Source organism: Corvus hawaiiensis, chromosome 14 (assembly GCF_020740725.1).
Source record: "Corvus hawaiiensis isolate bCorHaw1 chromosome 14, bCorHaw1.pri.cur, whole genome shotgun sequence".
NCBI lineage: Eukaryota > Metazoa > Chordata > Aves > Passeriformes > Corvidae > Corvus > Corvus hawaiiensis.
The window spans coordinates 15,185,748-15,205,615 of record NC_063226.1 but is presented as its reverse complement, the minus strand read 5'-3'; the positions used below and the strand labels follow the sequence as shown (position 1 = coordinate 15,205,615).

The 19,868-nt window shown below is 42.7% G+C and overlaps 1 protein-coding gene across 10 annotated transcripts in view; it reads right to left on the bottom strand.

The window, feature by feature from the left end:
* Positions 1-19,868, bottom strand: part of PAK3 (p21 (RAC1) activated kinase 3) — a 131,576-nt gene that overhangs the window by 9,533 nt on the left and 102,175 nt on the right. For 9 of the 10 annotated variants that reach the window (XM_048318543.1, XM_048318542.1, XM_048318545.1 and 6 more), the window contains 12 exons: positions 19,687-19,731; positions 18,488-18,641; positions 17,418-17,455; positions 16,052-16,183; positions 15,277-15,439; positions 10,828-10,891; positions 7,070-7,118; positions 5,275-5,387; positions 4,276-4,393; positions 3,822-3,921; positions 3,197-3,393; positions 707-844 (listed from right to left, as the gene is read on the bottom strand). In XM_048318543.1, the coding sequence (XP_048174500.1) occupies positions 707-844; positions 3,197-3,393; positions 3,822-3,921; positions 4,276-4,393; positions 5,275-5,387; positions 7,070-7,118; positions 10,828-10,891; positions 15,277-15,439; positions 16,052-16,183; positions 17,418-17,455; positions 18,488-18,641; positions 19,687-19,731 (1,311 nt within the window). The remainder of the gene's footprint in view (positions 1-706; positions 845-3,196; positions 3,394-3,821; positions 3,922-4,275; positions 4,394-5,274; positions 5,388-7,069; positions 7,119-10,827; positions 10,892-15,276; positions 15,440-16,051; positions 16,184-17,417; positions 17,456-18,487; positions 18,642-19,686; positions 19,732-19,868) is intronic. The other variant, XM_048318547.1, reaches the window with a different exon arrangement.

Genomic DNA, 19,868 nt, shown 5'->3' with positions numbered 1-19,868 from the left:
ACAGCTTGGCTGCGACTGCTTTTACTGGATGCCTCCCCCACCACCACCATTTCAGGTCTCTATACCTGGTATCATTCTACTTCAGTTCTTTTGCCAAGAGTTACAACTGAATGTACTCCCAAAAGTACAAAACAAGGCCACAGAAATGACCAGGAGGTGGAATGTCTCTCCTCTGAGGAAAGGCTGAGAGAGCTGGGCTTGTTCAGCCTGGAGAAGGGCAGGCCCTGGGGAGACCTCACTGTGCAACTCTTCAGTACTTCAAGGGGGCTTGTAAGAAAGTTAGGGACACATTTTTTAGCAGGCCTGTTGCAACAGATCAAGAGAGAATAGTTTTCGACCCAAAGACGATCAATTTAGATTTGATCTAATTAAGAAATTGGTTACAAGGAGAGTGGTGAAACACTGGTACAGGTTGCCCAGGGATGTTGTAGGTGGAAATCCATCCCTGGAAACATTCAAGGTCAGGCCAGACGGGGCTCCGAGCGACGTGACCTAGTTTAAGAGATCCTGGCTCAGTCAGACTAGACGACCTTTAAAGGTCTCTTCCAACCCAAACTGTTGTAGGATTCTACATTGGAAAGCACCAAGACTGGACATTCATATGGGGGGAGGGCTGCCTGATGCCTTTATCTGCCTGATGCCTTTATCTGACGAGAAAACCGATCCCTTGGACATCTGTTTCACCTGCAGTTGCCTTATATCTTACCTGCAGAAGTTCCTTGGCAGACCCTCGCCTGTCCACATCCATCTCCAGGCAGCAGTTGAGAAAGTCTCGGAACACAGCCGAGAGTCGCTCCGGGTTCTGCAGCTCTGGTGTCCCATTTGTAGCTATCAGATACAGCGCCTGGAGACAAAGGAAACAGAAGATTGTTTCATTCATACCCAGAAACGCTCACATACACCCTATTTTTAAGCTTCAATCTCCACTGGCAGTTTCTTCCCTAGCAGAGGGCTGGAGATGACTTTCCTATAGCAACAACAGCAACAACAAAAACCCAGCAAAAACCCCCAAAAAACCCTGATGCAGTCACAGCTATTCCAACATCAAAATGATCTTGCCTTGACAGCTGATTTCATTGGCTGACCTAGTTAGTAGAAACTACATCAGCACATTTTACTTCTCCAAGTATTGACACAGCTTTACAGGCCATTTTAAAGAGTCAGTGTGGTCTAAATATATTATTTCAAAGGATTATTACATAAAATGCATCTCTGCAGTGCTCACTGGTCCCTACAGTATGGCTTCCATAAAACAAAACTCATCAAGTCTTTTGCTCTGTTCTTGATAAAAAATTTTTACTGCATAAAAAAAAAAGATATCCATCAGCTTATTCCTTGGATAAAATCCAGAAACATTTGGAGCCTCATGTTCAACAGACATGTGAACTTGCATGCACAAATATATTATGATGAAAAGGCATAATTGGGCAGACAGGAGCCACCTTCAACTATCTTTCAGCAGTTTCTAAACTTCAAATCAGCTTCACTTACGTGGTAAAACTTTTAATAGTCTCATCAGAAAAAGGAATAATTCCATCCCTGTGGTAACCCTCAACTAATTTTAATACTCAAGTAAATGCATTAATGACATCCCCATCCCAGAAGATGAAGCCTCAAGCCAGGCAAGAAACAGGAGGTTTTGGCAGCTGTAATACTGAAAGCTTGGTATGGAGAAAGTGGCTTGGGCTATGAAAGAAATTTATTCACTATATATTACAAGAAATCCAACAACTACTGTGCGCTATCAGCTAAAAAAATTTTGCTGTAAAAAGCAGTCTTGCTTTATAAGCTCTCCTGTTTGGAGGCAGCTGAGACCTCTTACACAGATCTCAAGAATATCTGACTGTGAATTTGGTCAGAAATAGGAAATCCAGTTATGATTCTAACAGCTGACCTGAGGCTTCTTGAGGAGCCCCAATCAACATTTGAGATTAAGGAAGCAGGGAATTTTCAGCATCTGGATCAATAATGCTAATTCTTTTCACCTGTTTTTGCTGCCTTATACAAGGCAACTGCATTTTTCGCAAGTGAAATATGGGTTCACAGGAAACAAGCAAAACTGTGATGTGTAAAGTTCTCTGCTGGTACAACAGGGTTGCAGTGACAGAGACCTAACACCACCCTGCCAGCTACAGTGCACTCTGCTTATTCAGCACCACTCTGAATCCAAACCTGTTTCCTTCTTATCCACTCTAATGAGGTGACACAGCGCACAACACTCCACACGTGTGCCCTGGAACCAAAAACCCCAGGGCACGTACCAAAGCAAAGGCAGTCTTCCAAGAAAACTCAGGAACCTTTTTCAAAAAGAGTGAAAGACTGAAATTTGTATAATTGATGTACTATTTTCTTAAGCAGCTGGGGGGTATGTCCTGACCCTTCTGTAGTTTCTTCTGTCAGTCTGCAATACACAGTCTGGGTGTCACAGACCAGAGAAAGCACAGCCTTACAGCAGAGACAAAGCTAAAGGTCATGCTCTATTCTAATTACAAAAAATATGTATGTAATAGGTAAAAATTAATTTTCTCATAAATTCCCGCATTGTGTTAGGAATTAACTGTGCAGCATTTTGCTTCAGCTGTCAGTCACAAGGTTTTATCCTGGTATACATTTCCTCCACTACTACACGCTCATTTGGTGTAAGACCTGCCCATTTCATTTTAAGACATTAGGATAAAACTGAAAACTTCAAAATACACTACTTTACTACAAGTATCTGTGCTAAAAGGTACTTTTAGAATGTGTTTGATAATAAATAATGATGGCATTACTAGAACCAGTGACCTTTCCTGGAAGGTTCAGGTAATCTATCAGCCTGAGACTGAAAAGAGTTCTGTGCCTGCAGGTACAGCTCCAATGCTTTTCATAAAAATTCCCCAACTGGAGAAGTATGGCACTTGAAAATTTTTGTCATTTGGAGATACAGCTCAAAGAGAGTTCAAAAAGGGCATGAGAAATTTCAAGCATCGCTGAAGGCCAAAGTGGCAAATTTCTGCACAGGCACATGTCACTTCTCCTCTGAGGTTCTCACAGTGATCCAATCAAAGTTACAGCAGATACTGATGTGCTGTAGGAACATTTTTAGAAGTGGGCCTTTGTAGAACTAGTTCAAGCTGATGTAAATGTGACTTTAGCTCATGGAAGACAAAACATGGCCCAGATTAGAAAGACAGCGGTATCTGATATTTCACCTTACCCTGAGAGGATTTTCATTAAGGTAAGGAGGTTCTCCTTCCACCATTTCTATTGCCATGATCCCAAGTGACCAGATGTCCACTTTGGGGCCGTATGCTTTTCTTGTTACAACTTCTGGTGCCATCCAGTAAGGAGTCCCCACCATTGTGCTCCGTTTACTCTGCTCAGGGGTGATCTGAGCACAGAAGCCAAAATCAGCTGAGGAGAAAAACAAATACTGTTAAAGCCAGCTTGAATTATGAAACCAAGCAAAAGAATCCCCCACTTTAAGTCTGAGAATGCACTGTGGAATCTAGCTGGAAAAGCAGCCATGCTGTGATTCCCCGGGGCTGTAGCCAAGGTAGTATGGAACTGGCCACTTAAAGAAACCCTCAAGTCACATGCAGTGGCTTTTACTTAGTCACTTGAAGCTTTAGACTGTAACTCCCTCCAATCTGGAAGGATCATACACAAAGCAAAGCCACTCTTGACACCCTGTTTCCCTCTAGACATCTCTGCACATTGCAGCTGTGCCCTCAGCAAGGGACCAGGCACTCCCACCAGCACCACTTTTGGAGAACTGGCCGTCACTCAAAAGCAATCCCACACCCCACATCCAGGAATACCTACTGACCAAGAATACCTACTCAATTTGACAGATCCATCCATCCCAAGAAGAATATTGTCGCTTTTGATGTCTCTGTGGATGACTTGGTTGGAATGAAGGAAATCCAGGGCTTGCAGGCACTGATAAGAGAAAAAAGAAATGTAAAGGCAAAAATTCATGGCATGATTTCATCACACAAGAAAGGAAATGGCTCTAAGATCCTTCTTTTCTAGGGGAATGGTGAGGAATGGCAGAACACAGTGCTGTCAAGAGAAGAGCTTGCTGCTCCAACACTGTTAGGAGTCATGTCTTGTATCAGCTTTTGAAAGGGAAACATCAGTTGTTGCTACAGACTGTCCCCTGCAAACACAGACAGAATGACTGCCGCTTCAGTGGATCTGCTCTTTCTTCTCCCTATAATGAATGACAACACATCACAGAAACAGAAGCAGCATCCTGTCCATGCAAACAGAAGCACAAGTGGGATACCTCACCTCCCGACAGACAGCAGCTATCTGTCCTTCATCCATACATGTCTCGGTGACAACATCGGTTAAAGAACCTCCAGCCAAGTATTCCATCACCACCCACAGTTCATCACCAACAAGGTAGCTGAAAGGAGAAAACAATGCTGTGGAGATGAATGTGCACAGCTAAATCAACGAATTATCATAACGTACAACTGATTTTTGTCTCCAGGTCACTTGCAAATAAAGACAAAATAAAATGAAAAGGACATTCCTTCTAGGCTACACAGTTCTTGGAATTTGCACAGTCTACATGAGAAAGGCACATCCATGAAAATGGAGATGTCTTAGGTGACAAGCAAGTGAAGAATGCACTTTAGTAACAGCAAAGATAAATCTGGAACCAGGACACCTGCCACCAGCTGGTTCATCATCTTAACTCATGAATTCCATCATTAACCCCAGGAGCGAGGCAACACAACTTTCAAAGTTATCCATGGGAGGAGGGTGTGCACCACTGAGGACAGAAGTTGGTCAAGTGTTTGGAAAACCTTGCAAAACATATACTCAGAAACAGGAAAGGCAATCAAAAAACTGTCAAATTAGGTGTTTCTGGAAACAATAAGTTAGTCTTCCTGGCATCCCCAGCAATAGAAAATAGTGAAAACAGCCCAAAGGAAAGAATTTCTAGGATGGTTTGTCAGCACTTTGCACAAGACACAGAAAATCTGATCAACTTTAAAAAAAACAAACCCCAGAACAAAAAAACATTGAGGTACTTGGAACATGGAGCTGACAGACTGTTGTTTTAGTAAGATATGGCTGATCCAGGTTTTTGAAAATAGAATTCAAACTATGTACGCCAGAAAAGACTAATGCAGAGCCAGTGCAATCTCCTCCCATCCACTGGAGATGAGTAGAGAAATAATAAAGAACTCCATCTTCTGCAGTGATCAAAAGGTTTTTTTAACCTTTGGCCTGCAGTGTGTAAACGAACATTCCCGTGATAATACCAGAACAACTTACCTGTCTAAATAGTTAACAATATTGGGATTCTTATTTTCCCTCATGACCAGGATTTCATTGATAATTAGTTCCTTTTTGGGCTGCTGTTGGAGATTCATTTGCTTTATGGCCACCTAAAATGACATTAAAAACCATTAACCTGAGTAGTCTGTTGCACAAGATCAGAATGAACACGCAGTGAACAATTACATGATTTTTGATTACATCACCTGCTATTCTTGATTGCGTAACAAAGCAAACACAGACATACATGACAGATGTTGCTCCGTAACAAAAACACAATCCTAGCAACTTCCCAACTTCTGAAATTTTGATTTGCTCCTCTAAAGAAAACTCTTTTAACACAGTTTACATTTGCAGTTATAGTCAGGGTCTAAAAAGAAATAATCCATGTGTTGGTATTCTATGGATATGCCTAGGGTTATAAGGAAGGCTTAGGCCTTTTAGACCCCTTGGAGACTCCAATCTAAGTGCACTTACCAAATGCAGCACTGCAGGTGTATAAGGAACTACCAGAAAGATTCAGATCTGAATCTCTGCTGACAGCCAGAAATGAGAATTCAGGAACCTGAAGCTGGAGCCCCAAAGAGCAGTGGGATTCTCTGAGACACAACCTCGTCTTTCACTAATATGATCACTGTAACAGGCTGTCACTGACACCAGACCAAAACACAACTGACTTCTTACCAGCTGCAGTATGACTGAAACACAAAACTAAATTTCCAAAACATGATTTCTCCTGAACTATGTCTTGCATTATACTTTGAAGACCAAATGCGTGATCGAACAAATGGTAAACAGTATTGCTGTTCAAACCTGGGACTGAGATAAATTGGGCCTGAATGATGGCAGTTACCATCAGCTCGTGGATGCCTTAACAGATTTAGTAATTAAGACTGAGACCGTGTCCTTCTCTGACAGATACCGCTGCCCTCCTTTTTTCTGGCCATCTATGGACAGTCTTTCCGAAATCAAGCAATATAACAGAGCTATTTATTCCTCCCAGCAACAGGTGAATCTGTGGCCACCTCCAGGGTTCTCCCAAGGCCTTTAACCATGACACATCTTTTGATTTTACAAATTGCATTCCTAACCAGTCTGTGGCCACATGCACAGGCAGATTTTATGCTGTAAATGAACAGAATTAAATTGTGTATCTAGACCAACATTCTCTGTAACAGCACAACTTGATGCACAATGGGGAACAGAGCCAGAACAATTTCTAAACCAATACATTTATACTGGCAATAAAAATTATCTACTTTTTATCAGCACAAAGGTTGTTGGAATTTCTTAGCAGATTTCTCTCTATTAAAAAAAACATTCAGGGATAATATAACATGGTAGCAGGGTGGGATCAACAATACTGTGGAGAGCACCAACCTGTTCTGAAGACAGAGTAAGTAAAAAAATTAATCTCTTAAAATTGGCCTTAAGATCTATGGGTGAAGCATCCAGCCAAGCACAGAGAGCACCAAGGCTCTCATTGATTCTAGGAATTCACAGGCACCTTTTCAGGCATTTACGAAAACCTCAGATCCAGTGTTGCTGGCAAACATATGGCCACAGTAAGTGTTCAGTTACTGAGGCACAGAACCACACTGCCCTTAAAGACCTTTCGCTGAAAAGCTGAAGACAGCAGATGATGGATTTTGCCAGTTGACATTTGCCCATGCTTCAGAGAAACAGCCTTTGAAGGAAAGCTCTACTGGCCACCCAAAGCTCCAGCCATAGCTCACACCAGAGGGGAAAGCACTCAACAGCTGCAGAATCTGCTGGGATTTTTGACACTTACCTCTTGTCCTGTGGCGATGTCAATCGCCGTATAAACAGTTCCTGAAGCCCTAGAAACAAAACAGCAGGAGAAACTGAGAAACACTTTAGTCCTTGGAAGTGAAAGCCAGCCCAGACAGGAGAGCTCTACTGCCTGAAGTGTTTATAAAACACCTGGGTTCACCCACTCCTCAGCCAACAGCATGGCAGCCCACCAGCCCTCTGCCATGCAGGGTGTCCAAGAGAAAAATGAGGTCCAACATGAAGAAAAGGGGCTGGTGCAAATCTCCAACGTACATACCAAGTTATTTTAATTCAAAATCTAAGAGTGGGGGGGTTGTGTACAAAAACTGGAAAATAATATATTTAATTATTTTCCATTTTGCTGTGTTGTATTTAGTTTTCTTTCCTTTTTTCTTTGTGTGTCTGTGAGTGTGTTTTTTCCATGAAATGTAACACACAATCCAGTTTGGCCTTCTCACACCTCTTATTTGAATCCATCTGCCAAACTCAGGCAATGTCACACAGTCACTCTGAGAACCCTGAACAAATGACAGCCATGTGAGGAGAAGATCTAAATACAGCTTTCTCCAGCATGCAAGCAAACAATTTTCCAGCCATCCTGTGAGGTCACAGCTAGAGCAGGTTAAGGCGTCTATTGTTTCACACACAAATTGAGAAGGAATCAGAACAGAGGATCCTTAGAGAGCTTCTTTGTGTGTCAAGAACCGTAGGCAGCTACTTCTGTTGAGTGCACCTAACATGTGAAGGACTCTTCATGGTGTCCATGTGTTGCTTCTGTGGTACACACACATTGTGTTGCAGAGCCACCAGAAATAAATGGTGTGCTCACATGCAGACTAGATGGGGTGGGGTTTGGTTTGCCATCTGCCTCTTCTTCCCCTATAATGATAAGGGCCGGAAAGTCCCCAGTCAGAGGAAATTCTTTTGGGTTTCAAAGCAACTGGGGGCTTGCAAACCCCTCCTTCTGAAGGCCTTCCTTCTGAGCTAAACCACAGCTTTACACTGCCATCATTTAAGAAGCCCGTGTCTGCAGGGGCAGCAAGGCAATGGAGAGCCAGGGAGGGAATTCTCAGAAGCAGGAATGTGCATCCAGCAAGTGTCCCAGTGACTGAAAGTGACAAAATCAGTTTGCTTCTTTTCACATGATCCGCTGGCTTGTTCATTTACCTGCAGGCTGAAATATTTCAGAAGCAGTTTAATTCAACAGAGACCTTATGTCTGCATTGAGAGCAATGTTCTCATTGGGGATGCTATGCATTCTTTTAATATAAAGGCAAATGCATTTTCCTATGACTAATTGACAAGATTAATCCAATTTGTTTTCATAAAAAGTCAACAACATTTATTCAGAATTGCTAACATTGTGATGATTCTCCTGTGCAAAGTCATATGAGGCTTTATTTCAAAACAGCTCCTGAAATTTGAATGCTTTTGGAATGCTCCAGGCCACCTGTGAGGAGTTTAGATAAAGGTAATTTAACCAAAGCTGTGAATTAATTGCAAAGGCTTTGCCATTCTGCATTACAAACTTTTACTTCTAAGTAACTCATTTCTGATCAGTAACTTGTAATCAGTTCTGCAGCACCTTGTGTTTACTGCAGTTAGGCAAGGACTCCCCATTAGATCTGTGTCACTGTGATGCAGTGCAGTACAAACCAGGCTGCTCATGGCTCCATACTCATTTGTCTTGCTATGAGAGCTAACACTGCTTGAGCAAACACAGCCTCTTTATCAAGTGCTAGTTAGAACTAAGTTTCCTCTGGTGTCAGCAACATTTTCAGCCCTCAGCTGGAGATAGACGACAAAACAGGGACTCAGCACTGACCTGTTCTGCAGCACAGGCCTGCTGACTACTGTTCCCTACAAAGTGGCTGTAAAACCCCCACACTGTTTATTAACTTCCCAGCTGTATGAAGCCATGAAGTGCAATGTGCTCGACAAGTTGCTTTTCCTTACATAAGCAACTTCTCCCTACCTGCAGTTCTCTGAGCAGCCACACCTCTCTCTGCCTTGCAGTGCTCCCACTAGCAGCTACTCAAAACCTGCTCACTTCCAACACTACTACACTTGCCTTTGGCATAGCTGTACCCAACTCATTGCAGAGGTGGCAGCTCAGGAACTGGCACCTGCATTAACTGAGCACATCAGCACCTGCCGAGGCAGTGCCACATCCCAGCACTGCTGCAGACACCCAAACCCCAGCCATGCATCACTTTGGGTCCTCCTGATCATCCTGTTCCATTACCTTTCTGATGGTCTTGCTCTTTAGGATCTTTCCCTGTCACAGTAAAGTGGCCTGCAGTATTAGAGGCATGAGTTGGTTACGGCAGCACACTCACTCCTCTCTAAGGAGGCCATGCAATCTTCAGGCTGTGCTAAAAAGCTGGAGGAAATCAACTTAGACATCCTTTTAGGCCATACACCAGCCACTTGTCTTTCCACTAGCTGTCAAGGCACCTTTGTACAAGCTCACTCCTAAGACTATCAAAATAAAAGACACTGAGGGTGATGGTCACATTCTCACAGTGACAGCAATAATCTGCTTCACATGCATGCTTATTCTGCTTTCTTGCTCAGCTGACACTTCTTTTCTAAGAAAGGGGCACAGTTGGAAGGATCCACTGACATTTTACAAAAAAGACAGTAAGAACCAAAGCTTCAAGTAGGAAGCAAGTTGGAATTTGAGAAAGGTTTTTTTTACAATGAATGGAGCACAAACACCTTCCCACAAGGGCCCTACCAAACCAGAGTGACCTAAGATAAAACCTGACAGACAAAATGTGAGTGTGTCAGCCCTTCTGCAGTACATATCCATTCTAGGTTAGCAACAGGCTACTCTGAGCTCAGACCTCACAAACAGTTACGGCAGAAAAATATCTCCTGATGCCAGTAAACAGCTTCTGTCCTACACTGACAGCAGTGTCCTGGTGTTACACAGATGGTGCCAGTCCTCCTGGAATGACAACACTGCCAAGGAAACGCTAATGGTGCAGGCAGTCTGTATTTAAAATGCAAGTCAGATACCTAATGTCAAGGTAAGTTCTTTTGTTCTTGCCTCCTCACACAGGCAATATTTTCAAATTGATCCAATTTACAGTAAGCAAAGCTGGGTTTCAAAAGCAAATGGCTTGGGTGATTATTTTCAGTAAATGCCTAGAACCTGCAGGATCCAAGAGGGATCCACCATGAGGTAGATGATGTATTTTCCTCTGAAGTGCATTGGCACTGTCTCTATTACTGAATTTTTGGGTTTTACAACCTCTGTAGAAAAAAGAGCTTATTATTTCATCTCTGGTTTCAATTTCTAAACTACATGGTTATAAGCCTGATCACTGAGTATTATTTTAAGCAAATATTTGAAATAAATGTTATTGAGAGCTCTCAGCTGACAGCTATCAGATGATGAGTTGCTCTTTTAGTAATGTTTTTTTTCCTTTCTTGAGCATGGTCGTATTATTTTGAGACATACAAAAATGATTTCTCTTAAGAAAATAAGCAAACAAGAGCCACACCCTTGAGGGACAGGAAATATTTCAGGCCCTGCTTCTTGCTGCAAATAAGATATTGTCAGCATCAAGTTGTCTTTGATGATGCCTTTTGACCACAGTTATAAATTCTGACCAGTACTGAGAGACAGGAGGATCTAAATCTGATCATATCTGAACACATTTGGAGCTTGCCTGTCTTCATGCTTCATATTACCCGAGCAAAATACCTGGCCCATGGTTTTGCATAAGTAACTGGGATCGGACTTACCCTTGGCCAATTTTTTCAAATCGAGTATATTTCTTCTTAGGATCTCCCACGCTCACAATGCTCCCTGAAAGAAACAAAATGTAAGATTCTCACTTCAAAACAGAGACCCCACCTTCCAGCAGATCTGAAATGCAGCCCCACTGTCTTGGGCTTTGAGCCATTTGCGGTCAGTTGGGTAACAACAACAACAACAGAGGCAGCTCCATAGCACAGATGGCCTCCAAAACCACTGATTTTCTACAGTCCTTTAGGGTTACCTTGACAGGAAACTAAACACATGGAGAAACATTCAGAATAGACAGAGATTAGAAAACAACAGGCAGCAAGGCAAGTGTTCTCTACAAGTATTAAGGAGAGCTTCAACAACAGTGCCTTTATTTTCTTGGGAATAAACACTCTGATTCAATGAAAGATTTAAAACTTCTGAAGATTAAATGTACCTTGTGTTCACTTTTTAACAAACAGGCACTATTTTTGGAACAGGAAGAATATTTCAAGTGCTTCCAGGAGAGGAGGAGATCATCTCAACCTTTCAGCAGTTTGCCAAAAGAATGCCTTTATGTTTGCAGGGAACAGCATCTCATGTTACAATCAAGAATGATGGAGTTTTAGCCCCCATCACTGGTGTCCAGGCTAAAGTCTGAAGACGTCCCTGCCCTGCGCCATTTGAAGAACCACACTGCTGGTTTTCAGCATGACATGGACCTGTCACTCACACTGGACTCGCCCTCTCACCACTACACATATGCTATTCTCCCCAAACCAGCAGGATGGGTAACAAGGACAGCAGTGCCCCTGGGGCACTGGTGTGACACAGACAGCTGCCCAAAAGGATGCCGAGTCCAGCTGATATGATGCAGAAGACAGACCAAACAAAGGGCTGCTGCCTCCTGGAAGCTCTGTGCTGCAGCAGTGGGATGGTCCAGCTCCATAGTGTGAGCAGGAGGTTTATACCTTCTCATCTCCTATCCCTCCTTCTAGTCAGCTAGAAGGGAGTTCCAGAGTCCTCTGGTCATGTTCTTTTCTACTGAAGAGTTATTTTGTAGTGAAGATCTGCTCTAGAGAAGCAGAATGAGCTTTGTTTTATGCCATGCGTTTCAATGAGATGAAACTATGAAAAGTTAACGGGTTCTGAAGGTGTTACATCCTCAGCTTGGGCTCCTGACACTTCGGTTCATCCAACTAATGCAGGCTGGCACAGCAGGGCTGCACCACTTCAGGGCACTTGAGACTGTGTGGGCATCCCGGGCAGTGGGCAGGCTCACCCGGCCATCAGCCCTGGCTGGCGTTCCTGGAGCACAGGGCGAGGGGAGTGAGCACTGTGGGGCAAAGGAAACCTCGTCCTGCAGCTCCATTAACGCTCTTACCAAGGACTGCAAAATTGCTTTAGCAGGGAGTGTACCAGATGGTGCTGATGCCTTGTCTTCTTGCTGGCAGGCAGGATTCCTGGCTAGGCATCCAGTCAGATGCCCATTTGGATGCTAAAGACCTCTGCTCCATAAGGATGGCCTGGACAGGGGGAAGAGGTGTTTGTTACTACTAAGAGGGAATGGTGCATCATCTAGTTTTGTTTTGGATGCACAGGTAAACAAGTATGTCTTTGTATTTGTAATACAGGGATACAGCCAGATCAGCCCAAGGAAATAATGCTGCAGATCACTGAAGTCTTTCCTTCTGAACTCATCTTCTTAAGCTATTTCTGTGATGTATGTTCCAAGGTAGATCTTTAGAAGACATTTGCATTGAGCCACCACCTTAGGCTTCATGGTTTGCATTGTATCAAGGAAACTACCAGACCAGAAAAAACAATATTGTTTCTTTTATCAAGCCTTTGGATTTGTTTGAGTCTATCAGATTTTGGCTCTTTCATTAGACACAAACAAAATATCCTAATCACTGCTTTCTTTCCTTCTTGCCCAAATGGGCAAGAAGGTATCAAGCAGGGCAAGGTTTAACTTTAGCTTTCAGTGGCATGAGCTCCACAATGGGTGATGGGGCCAGACTGTCCCACATGGGACTGTCTCCCACCCTATGGCTCACAACCCCACAAGCTCTGCAGCAGTAAATCAAACACTGCTCTAATTCTGTGCTGGGCTGGACAACAGGAACAACACTGTGCTGCCATTGCCTGGCTAGGTGCTATTTTCAGCAAGTTAATGGAACTGTGTATCTATTAGAACAGATATCAGAAGTTCATGGAAGTTCATTCACTTCAGACAAGAATACAGAGAAGGACTGAAGAAGAAAGATTTTTTAAAATTATTTTCCAAATTTGCCACTAATTTTGAAGTTCAGATTTCCAGAGTTTTTCCTCAAGACTTGAGCAGCTGCTTTTCCAAAGTAATTGTTTGTGGCTGGTTTCCTGTGCTTAAGCCAATGTACATCAAACATTACAGCACTAAAATCAACAAAGTGACAGGTATGCAGCTCCCACTCAGACAAGCACTCACTGCTCTGGACAAAAGATAAACCTATCAGCTATTTTGATGTCTTTAAGCACTTTCCTTTATCAAGTCCTAAATTAAGTGGATAAGAAAGCTGAATTGGGCCAGTTCTGTTTTATAGTTATCACTGGAACACAGTCATGATCTCATTACAGACAGAATTTTGTTTGATCTTATCTCAATATTACAGGTTTTACTCACTAATAAAACTCTAAAAGCTCTAAAAGAACCCAAGTTATTTCAAGCAGAAAAGAATTATGAAAGCAATTTTAGATAAAAGAGGGCAGAGAACACCTTCCTAAAAGTAGCATAAAAACAGTTGTGGGGGAAGTAGGCAAGGTGGAGCAGTCATGCAAGTTAAAATAAAACAGAACAAGCACCACACTGCTTAAATATAATTAGTTCAAGACTCTAACAAAAAAGCGTCATGCCTGTTTTCAGATAGCTTCATGAAAGCACAAAAATATTTTCAGTGCCCACATCACAATTTGCCCAAGGCAGACATTGACACCTTGCTCACTTGGTAGCAAATTGCTAAGAAACAAAAAGCATGAAAGCATGTAACATTTCAAAGATATAATCCCCCAAAACGCCAGGGCTCAGTCCCAACCTGGCATATACAGCAGCTTGAATAAATGATACACATACTTGAGCTCATGGATGCAGGGTACCTGCAGATCTCATGGAGGAAGCGTGCCTCAAATGCTTAGCATCAGTTGAAGAAGCAGTTCCTCTCTCTGTAAGCTGACATACTTGCAGGTAACTATCTGCTCTGGAATTTATTTTATTGTGCCCTCAGCTAAAGCTATTGAATTTATCCCTTGGATACTCCCTAATGACTCTGAGACTCATGTCAACCTGGTAAGGATGCAGGAAACTCTATGCAAGCAGCTGAAATCTCACAGCTAAGGAAGGCTTCAGTCTGTGCAGTCACAGCAGCCATCAGTGGCAGGGCAGGTATAACAAGAAGGTTGAGCAATGGCAACCACTGAGAAAAAGCCATAGCCAAACAGGACCCTGTTACAAGCAGTTGCCCCCATTAAAGACATATTACTGCCTTTGTGATCTGACACAAGGAGGTGTAGATCAGTCTGCTTTTTTTACTAACAGTTAATGGTAGATACAGAGTAAGCTGGGCTCTGTTCTGAACCCAACCATTTAATCTGAGAACACTGCACTGGTAGCTATCACATGCAAGAAACAAATTAAATTGGTTGCACTGCAGAATTATGAAGGGCTTGATGTGCCTCACTAGAGTATGATCCACACAGGGGTTGGGGCCAACAGTTAGGATTCTAATAGTATTAACTGGCTGGAAATCAGCCATGAAAAAGTGCCATGTTATCTGAGGAATAGATAGCGGATGCTCCTTTCAAAGGAGATCTCACTGACAAAATTGTAAAATTATTATAAAAACAAACTATAGAAGAAGAAGGAGGAGCAGTAAGAGTTATGAAAAGGACAGCAAGAGAATAGCTGGAAGATGTGTAACTGTCTCAAGGAGAGCTCATTGAGGCTGAAGGAACCAGCTTAGTGCTGCAGTTGTCTACTGGTAGAAAAACCCACACCAATAAAAAAACCTCCACAAACAAAAATCCCAAAACCTAACAGATTTTTGCGAAGTATTTTGACTCCAGTGACTCATGAGAAGTTAGGAGTCTAAAGAGAATTTAGCAACCCAAACATTCTGTTCCATTTGGCCATTAGCGTACAGGAGTTCCCTACATCATTCACTAGGTCACACCCTTTTGCTCAACCAGAAACAATCTCTGCTTTTGCCTTTAGCACCAAAGGAAGCTCAGGCAAACCCAACCCAGTCCCAGCTGCCCTCAGAGGCAGCAGGAACACCCCGAGTATTCTCTCACTGCCTTGAAGCACAACAGTTTCTGTAGGGAGCTGTAAGTGACTCTGTGACACTAAACTGAGGAGGAACATTTGGTACAGCTAATGCTGACACATGCAGGCAACACACTGCCCTAGCAGACTCAAAATACCCAATACATACTCAGTTTCTCTAGGATCTCCTCATCTGTCATCTTGGATTTTTTTCGCTGCCGGTCTGTGTTTCTGTACAGAGTGTTTGTGTTTGAGTTTTCAGGTTGGGGAGTGGTGGCTTCTTTAGCTGGTGCTGGTGCAGCAGCAGGTTCAATAACAGAGCGTGTGTAGATCTGTGACAAGAAATTATTTTGTGTCAGAAAGGTGGCTGGCAGAGATCCCCCTGAGATCCTATTTCAAATGCAAACCCTTAGGAAGATCGTGTCAGCCACATCCAGGACTCTAAAACTAGTTTTGCTGTCCACTTCTCAAACTGAATGGGCAAAAGTGGAAGGTTATAAATTCATGGCCAGTTTCATGTTCAATTTTCATGGATTTTCTGATATATTCCATGGAGAGGGGCAGGTACCTCCAGGGGACAGTGTGTCATATGTATCTTGCCAGTATATGAACTGCATCTTTGGACTGCTCTCCCTGCTGACAGGGAGCCTGCACAGCTCTACAAAGTGGCTCATTTTCACACTCGTAGCATTGAAGGACATGATGGTACCTCCTACCTGGTACAAAGAGAAAGTCATGTCCCCCACCAGAACCCCAGGAAACTGACACCTGAATGTGAAAGTTCAAATCCGACTTTCCCCATGTCAGTGGCTGGAGTGAAGCTCTGTGTCATGACAGGCCTCCCGCCCACAGCACCTTCAGCCCCAAATGGCACATGCTGTCTGATCAGAAACTTGCAGCTCTGCACTACACCAAACACAGACCTAACCAAAGCTGGCACTTACTGATTTTGTGTGTTCAGGCCGTGGGGCAATAACAGGTGGAGGTTCATTGTCATCTTCCTCCTCTTCATCATCTTCATCCTCTTCTTCAGAGACAGAGGGAGCCAGAGGAGGTTCTGATGCTGTTTTTGTGCTCTGTGGACAGACAGTACTGTGAGCGATAGTCACTATCGTGCCACTTTGGAGCTTTGATAGCTACCTACACCTTTAGTCTTCCTAGACATCAGAGGCCAATCTAGACATGCACATACTCCTATGGGCCTAAGTTCTAAGTTAAACACAAAACAACACAACTTAAAGCTTTAAGTGTGTTGAACTCCACCAGTCTCAGCTGCTGCTCAGAGGCAGGGGGTTATATCGTATCATCCCAAATTTGCTAGTGAAACAAAAAAATGAAAATGTGCCTTGTGAAGTGTTTACTAACTCCTTTAAAGCTGGCTACAACAGCCCACTTAAGAGAACTGAAGCAAATCAAAGGCACCATTCTACATATTCATATCTCATTGGCACTCTCTTTAAAATGCCATCCCTTTGGTCCAGTAGAAATACCAGTAAGGGAAGCCACAGCAAACAAGGAGACCTGAGTCGGTAATTTTGGGAAGCTGACGTGCTGACTGTCTCACTACTGCCGCTGTCTGCTAGAAGAAAATACTGCAGCATCTGCCAAAGTGTCCATATCCACTGGAAAAGCCACTGGGAAGGGTTACTCTGCTCTGGTGAACACCACACTTCCTCTGAAAAGTGTGTTTTATTAAGGATAAGGGAAGTGGCATTGATTGAAAATCTGAAGTGTGAATATTCAAAGATGTTTTTAATTTAATTATACACAGTTGGCCATGTAATCACAAACCTCACATAATCACATGAAGTTACTTAACACTTTAAAAGAAAAGCCAAATCCCATTCAGTCACTTGCTATTTAATTCACTAACAATAACCCTAACTAATTCGGTCAGTATTAATGTGTATGTCACTCCTACATCTCTGGGACTGCTATCCAGCATTAATTAGAGTGGATGGTTATTTAAAACTTTCCTTCAATGGTTCCAGCGAGTTACATATCAATTATAACCATATTTATATTCAGTTATATATCCAGCTGTGCTAAGGAGGAATCATGAAATTTGATAGAAATGAGATTCTAAATTGTTAAAACTAAATTAAAACAGGCTCATTAGGCAGTGCTGCATATTGTTGTGAATTACATACACCATAGCTAAAACCAGCAAGCAATCTTCTGTCTGCTAAACCAGACTTTCACCTTTTTAAAAGATCTCCAACAGAAAATTAAAAATCAGCCAGGGCAATCTCATGGCTTGCTCCACAATTCTTAAACACTAGGAACATCAAAGGTTACTTTCCCACTCACCGACGGATGGGCTTCTATGTATCCATGGGCGCTTTTATCTGCAATGAGCAAAGGAGAATGAACCAGATGCTGTTGAAAAAAACCCTGCCTGTTTTGGGGAATCCCACAGACAAGTCAACCCAAACAGAGATCGTTTTTCTTTCCCACCATCCCTTCAGGAGCAACAGCAAGGAAGAGAACAGGACAAAATTCCAGACCATGTCTATTTTTTGCCCTGTTTGCCAGTAAATAAAGTAAATAGAAATTTGGTCAAGAAAATGCAAATTGTTCTTTAACTGGCAATGCTTCTGTTCCACCGAAGAGCTAAAGCAGCTTTTTCTCCTTTCCCTCCTGTGCCTTATTTTTTTTCAATAAATTGCACACATTCATTCTCATTAGCTTGCTAACAACATCTTCACAGAAAAGCTTCCCCAAAACCCCCCTTAGCCATGGCAGCTCTATTCTGACAAAGCGCGAGAAGAGCTCCTGGGTTCAGGAGCTCAGATGAACTGTTTTGAAACCTGCATTTCATCACAAAGGGAATTGCTATTTTAGCACACAGGAAGTGTCAAATTAGTCAAATCCTTTAATTATGGAATTTGGGAAAAAAGATGCTTTCTCTCAACCCTGGAGATAAACGCACAGTTTTTAGAAAGACTTCTGAGAAGCTTTTTCATTTTGGAAGTTGTCTTGGTTTGAACCTTCAAACTGAGGAAATGACAGACTCCACTGTCACAGACAATCCTGTGAAGGGAATGGAACCCCAGCAGGTGACATTCCAAATGCTGTCCACACCCTGCTGGCTACAGACACCCCGTTTTTCAGCTGAAGCTGTCAACAGGAGCTCTACCAAACTAATGCTATCTTAATGGCATTTTTGTTTCAAAACCTTGGTTAGTTCTAAAAACCAGCAACAAAGCAAGGTTACTATTTTAATAATATTTGGGGAAAAAAAGGGAGAACTAGAATTAATTTTAGGAGTATTCCACAAGGTGGAATTGGTTCAGGTTGCTTCCTGAACACTTGAATGTTGAACTTTGCTCTGACTCGCTTTGGAGCCTGACCTCCCCTGTTGGGAGACGTCTACTTACCTCCTGATGTAAAGCTCATATATTTCTGGTTGTTAACTGTTTCTTTGGAATCATAAAATTTGAGAACATCTAGAACAGCCTGTGGGTTCTTCTTCTGCTCCAGTTTTGTTATGTTGGAGGTCTGTAGTAGCCTGGCCCACTGCTCTGGAATGCCCTGTAGACATCGAGTGGAAACAAAGTGGGTTTAGAGTATTTAAAATCTGCAGCCTCACAGATCTTTACCAAGATCCCATTCTCCCTGTAAGATTACTTGCAGAAATTTTGATTGACACCTTACAATTAAAATTAGATGCAATCATTTCTTCTCTATCAAAAATCTAGCTAAAATCAGGACCCAACTTTAAAAAGAAAAGAAAGTAATGACTGTGAGAGGAATAAAAGGGCATGAAACTTCTCTGGAAATCAACTCTGCTCTTCCATGGAATAATGATTTAAGGCTTAATCTTGTTTGCCTGGTGATTCAGGGCAGGCATAACAAGAATATTCTCTACTGGTGGACAACACAGTGTCTTTTAGGAGCTTTACACTGGACCTTTCATGCTTAGGAATGCAAACACATTTTGCTGAAATGATCACTGCTGTCTGATTCAAAGATAAACCCCACCCTGTTACAATTAATTTTCAGCATACCAGGGAACGCTGCAGGGTACAGGATCTGCCTTTCAGCTCTCAAAATCATGACACTGAGGTGTACCACTGCTGCAAAGGATGTCTCTAGGTTCTCTACTGCAAACATACAGAAACCAGGGACTCAGAAAACAGGCTGAGAGTACCAACGCCTTGGATGAATTCTTGGACATCTTATGGGTGAGGTAGAATTTGAAAGTTGAACCAATCACTAAAAGCCCCAGCTCTACACTGAAATTCTATTGATGAAAACTTGCTTTAGTTATCCTGGATAATACCCTAGATTTGGCAGCCTGTCATTCCCCCCCTTTACTGCACAGCTGACATTGACCAGCAAACTGTAGGGCTCACTGAAGGAAAAACGACACCTTAGCCTTGGTGCCACCCCTATCTACTTTCATATAGCTTCTTCTCAGAAATTGTCCAAAAAACAATGTGTGACATGGGCTTCCAAAGTTTAGGATTGATGAAAAAAAGTGGGAAAAGCCAAGCAACAAATCTAGTGCACACACATCAACCTGCTGCTGCAGTGCTATGACATCTCAAAGAAGCATTTGGGGCCTGTGACGCACCTCTGGGAGCTTCCCTGGGCACATCTGTGAGCCATAGAGATCTGGCTGTAATGGACGTAAATAAAGAAAGAAAAGAAAGTTAAAACAGAATGTGGGACAACTTAGAAGGTGGTAGGAGGAGGAAACCAATGGGCCAAAGTGGGCAAGTCCCATCTAAAATGGGAGTTACGAGGTGGATACCA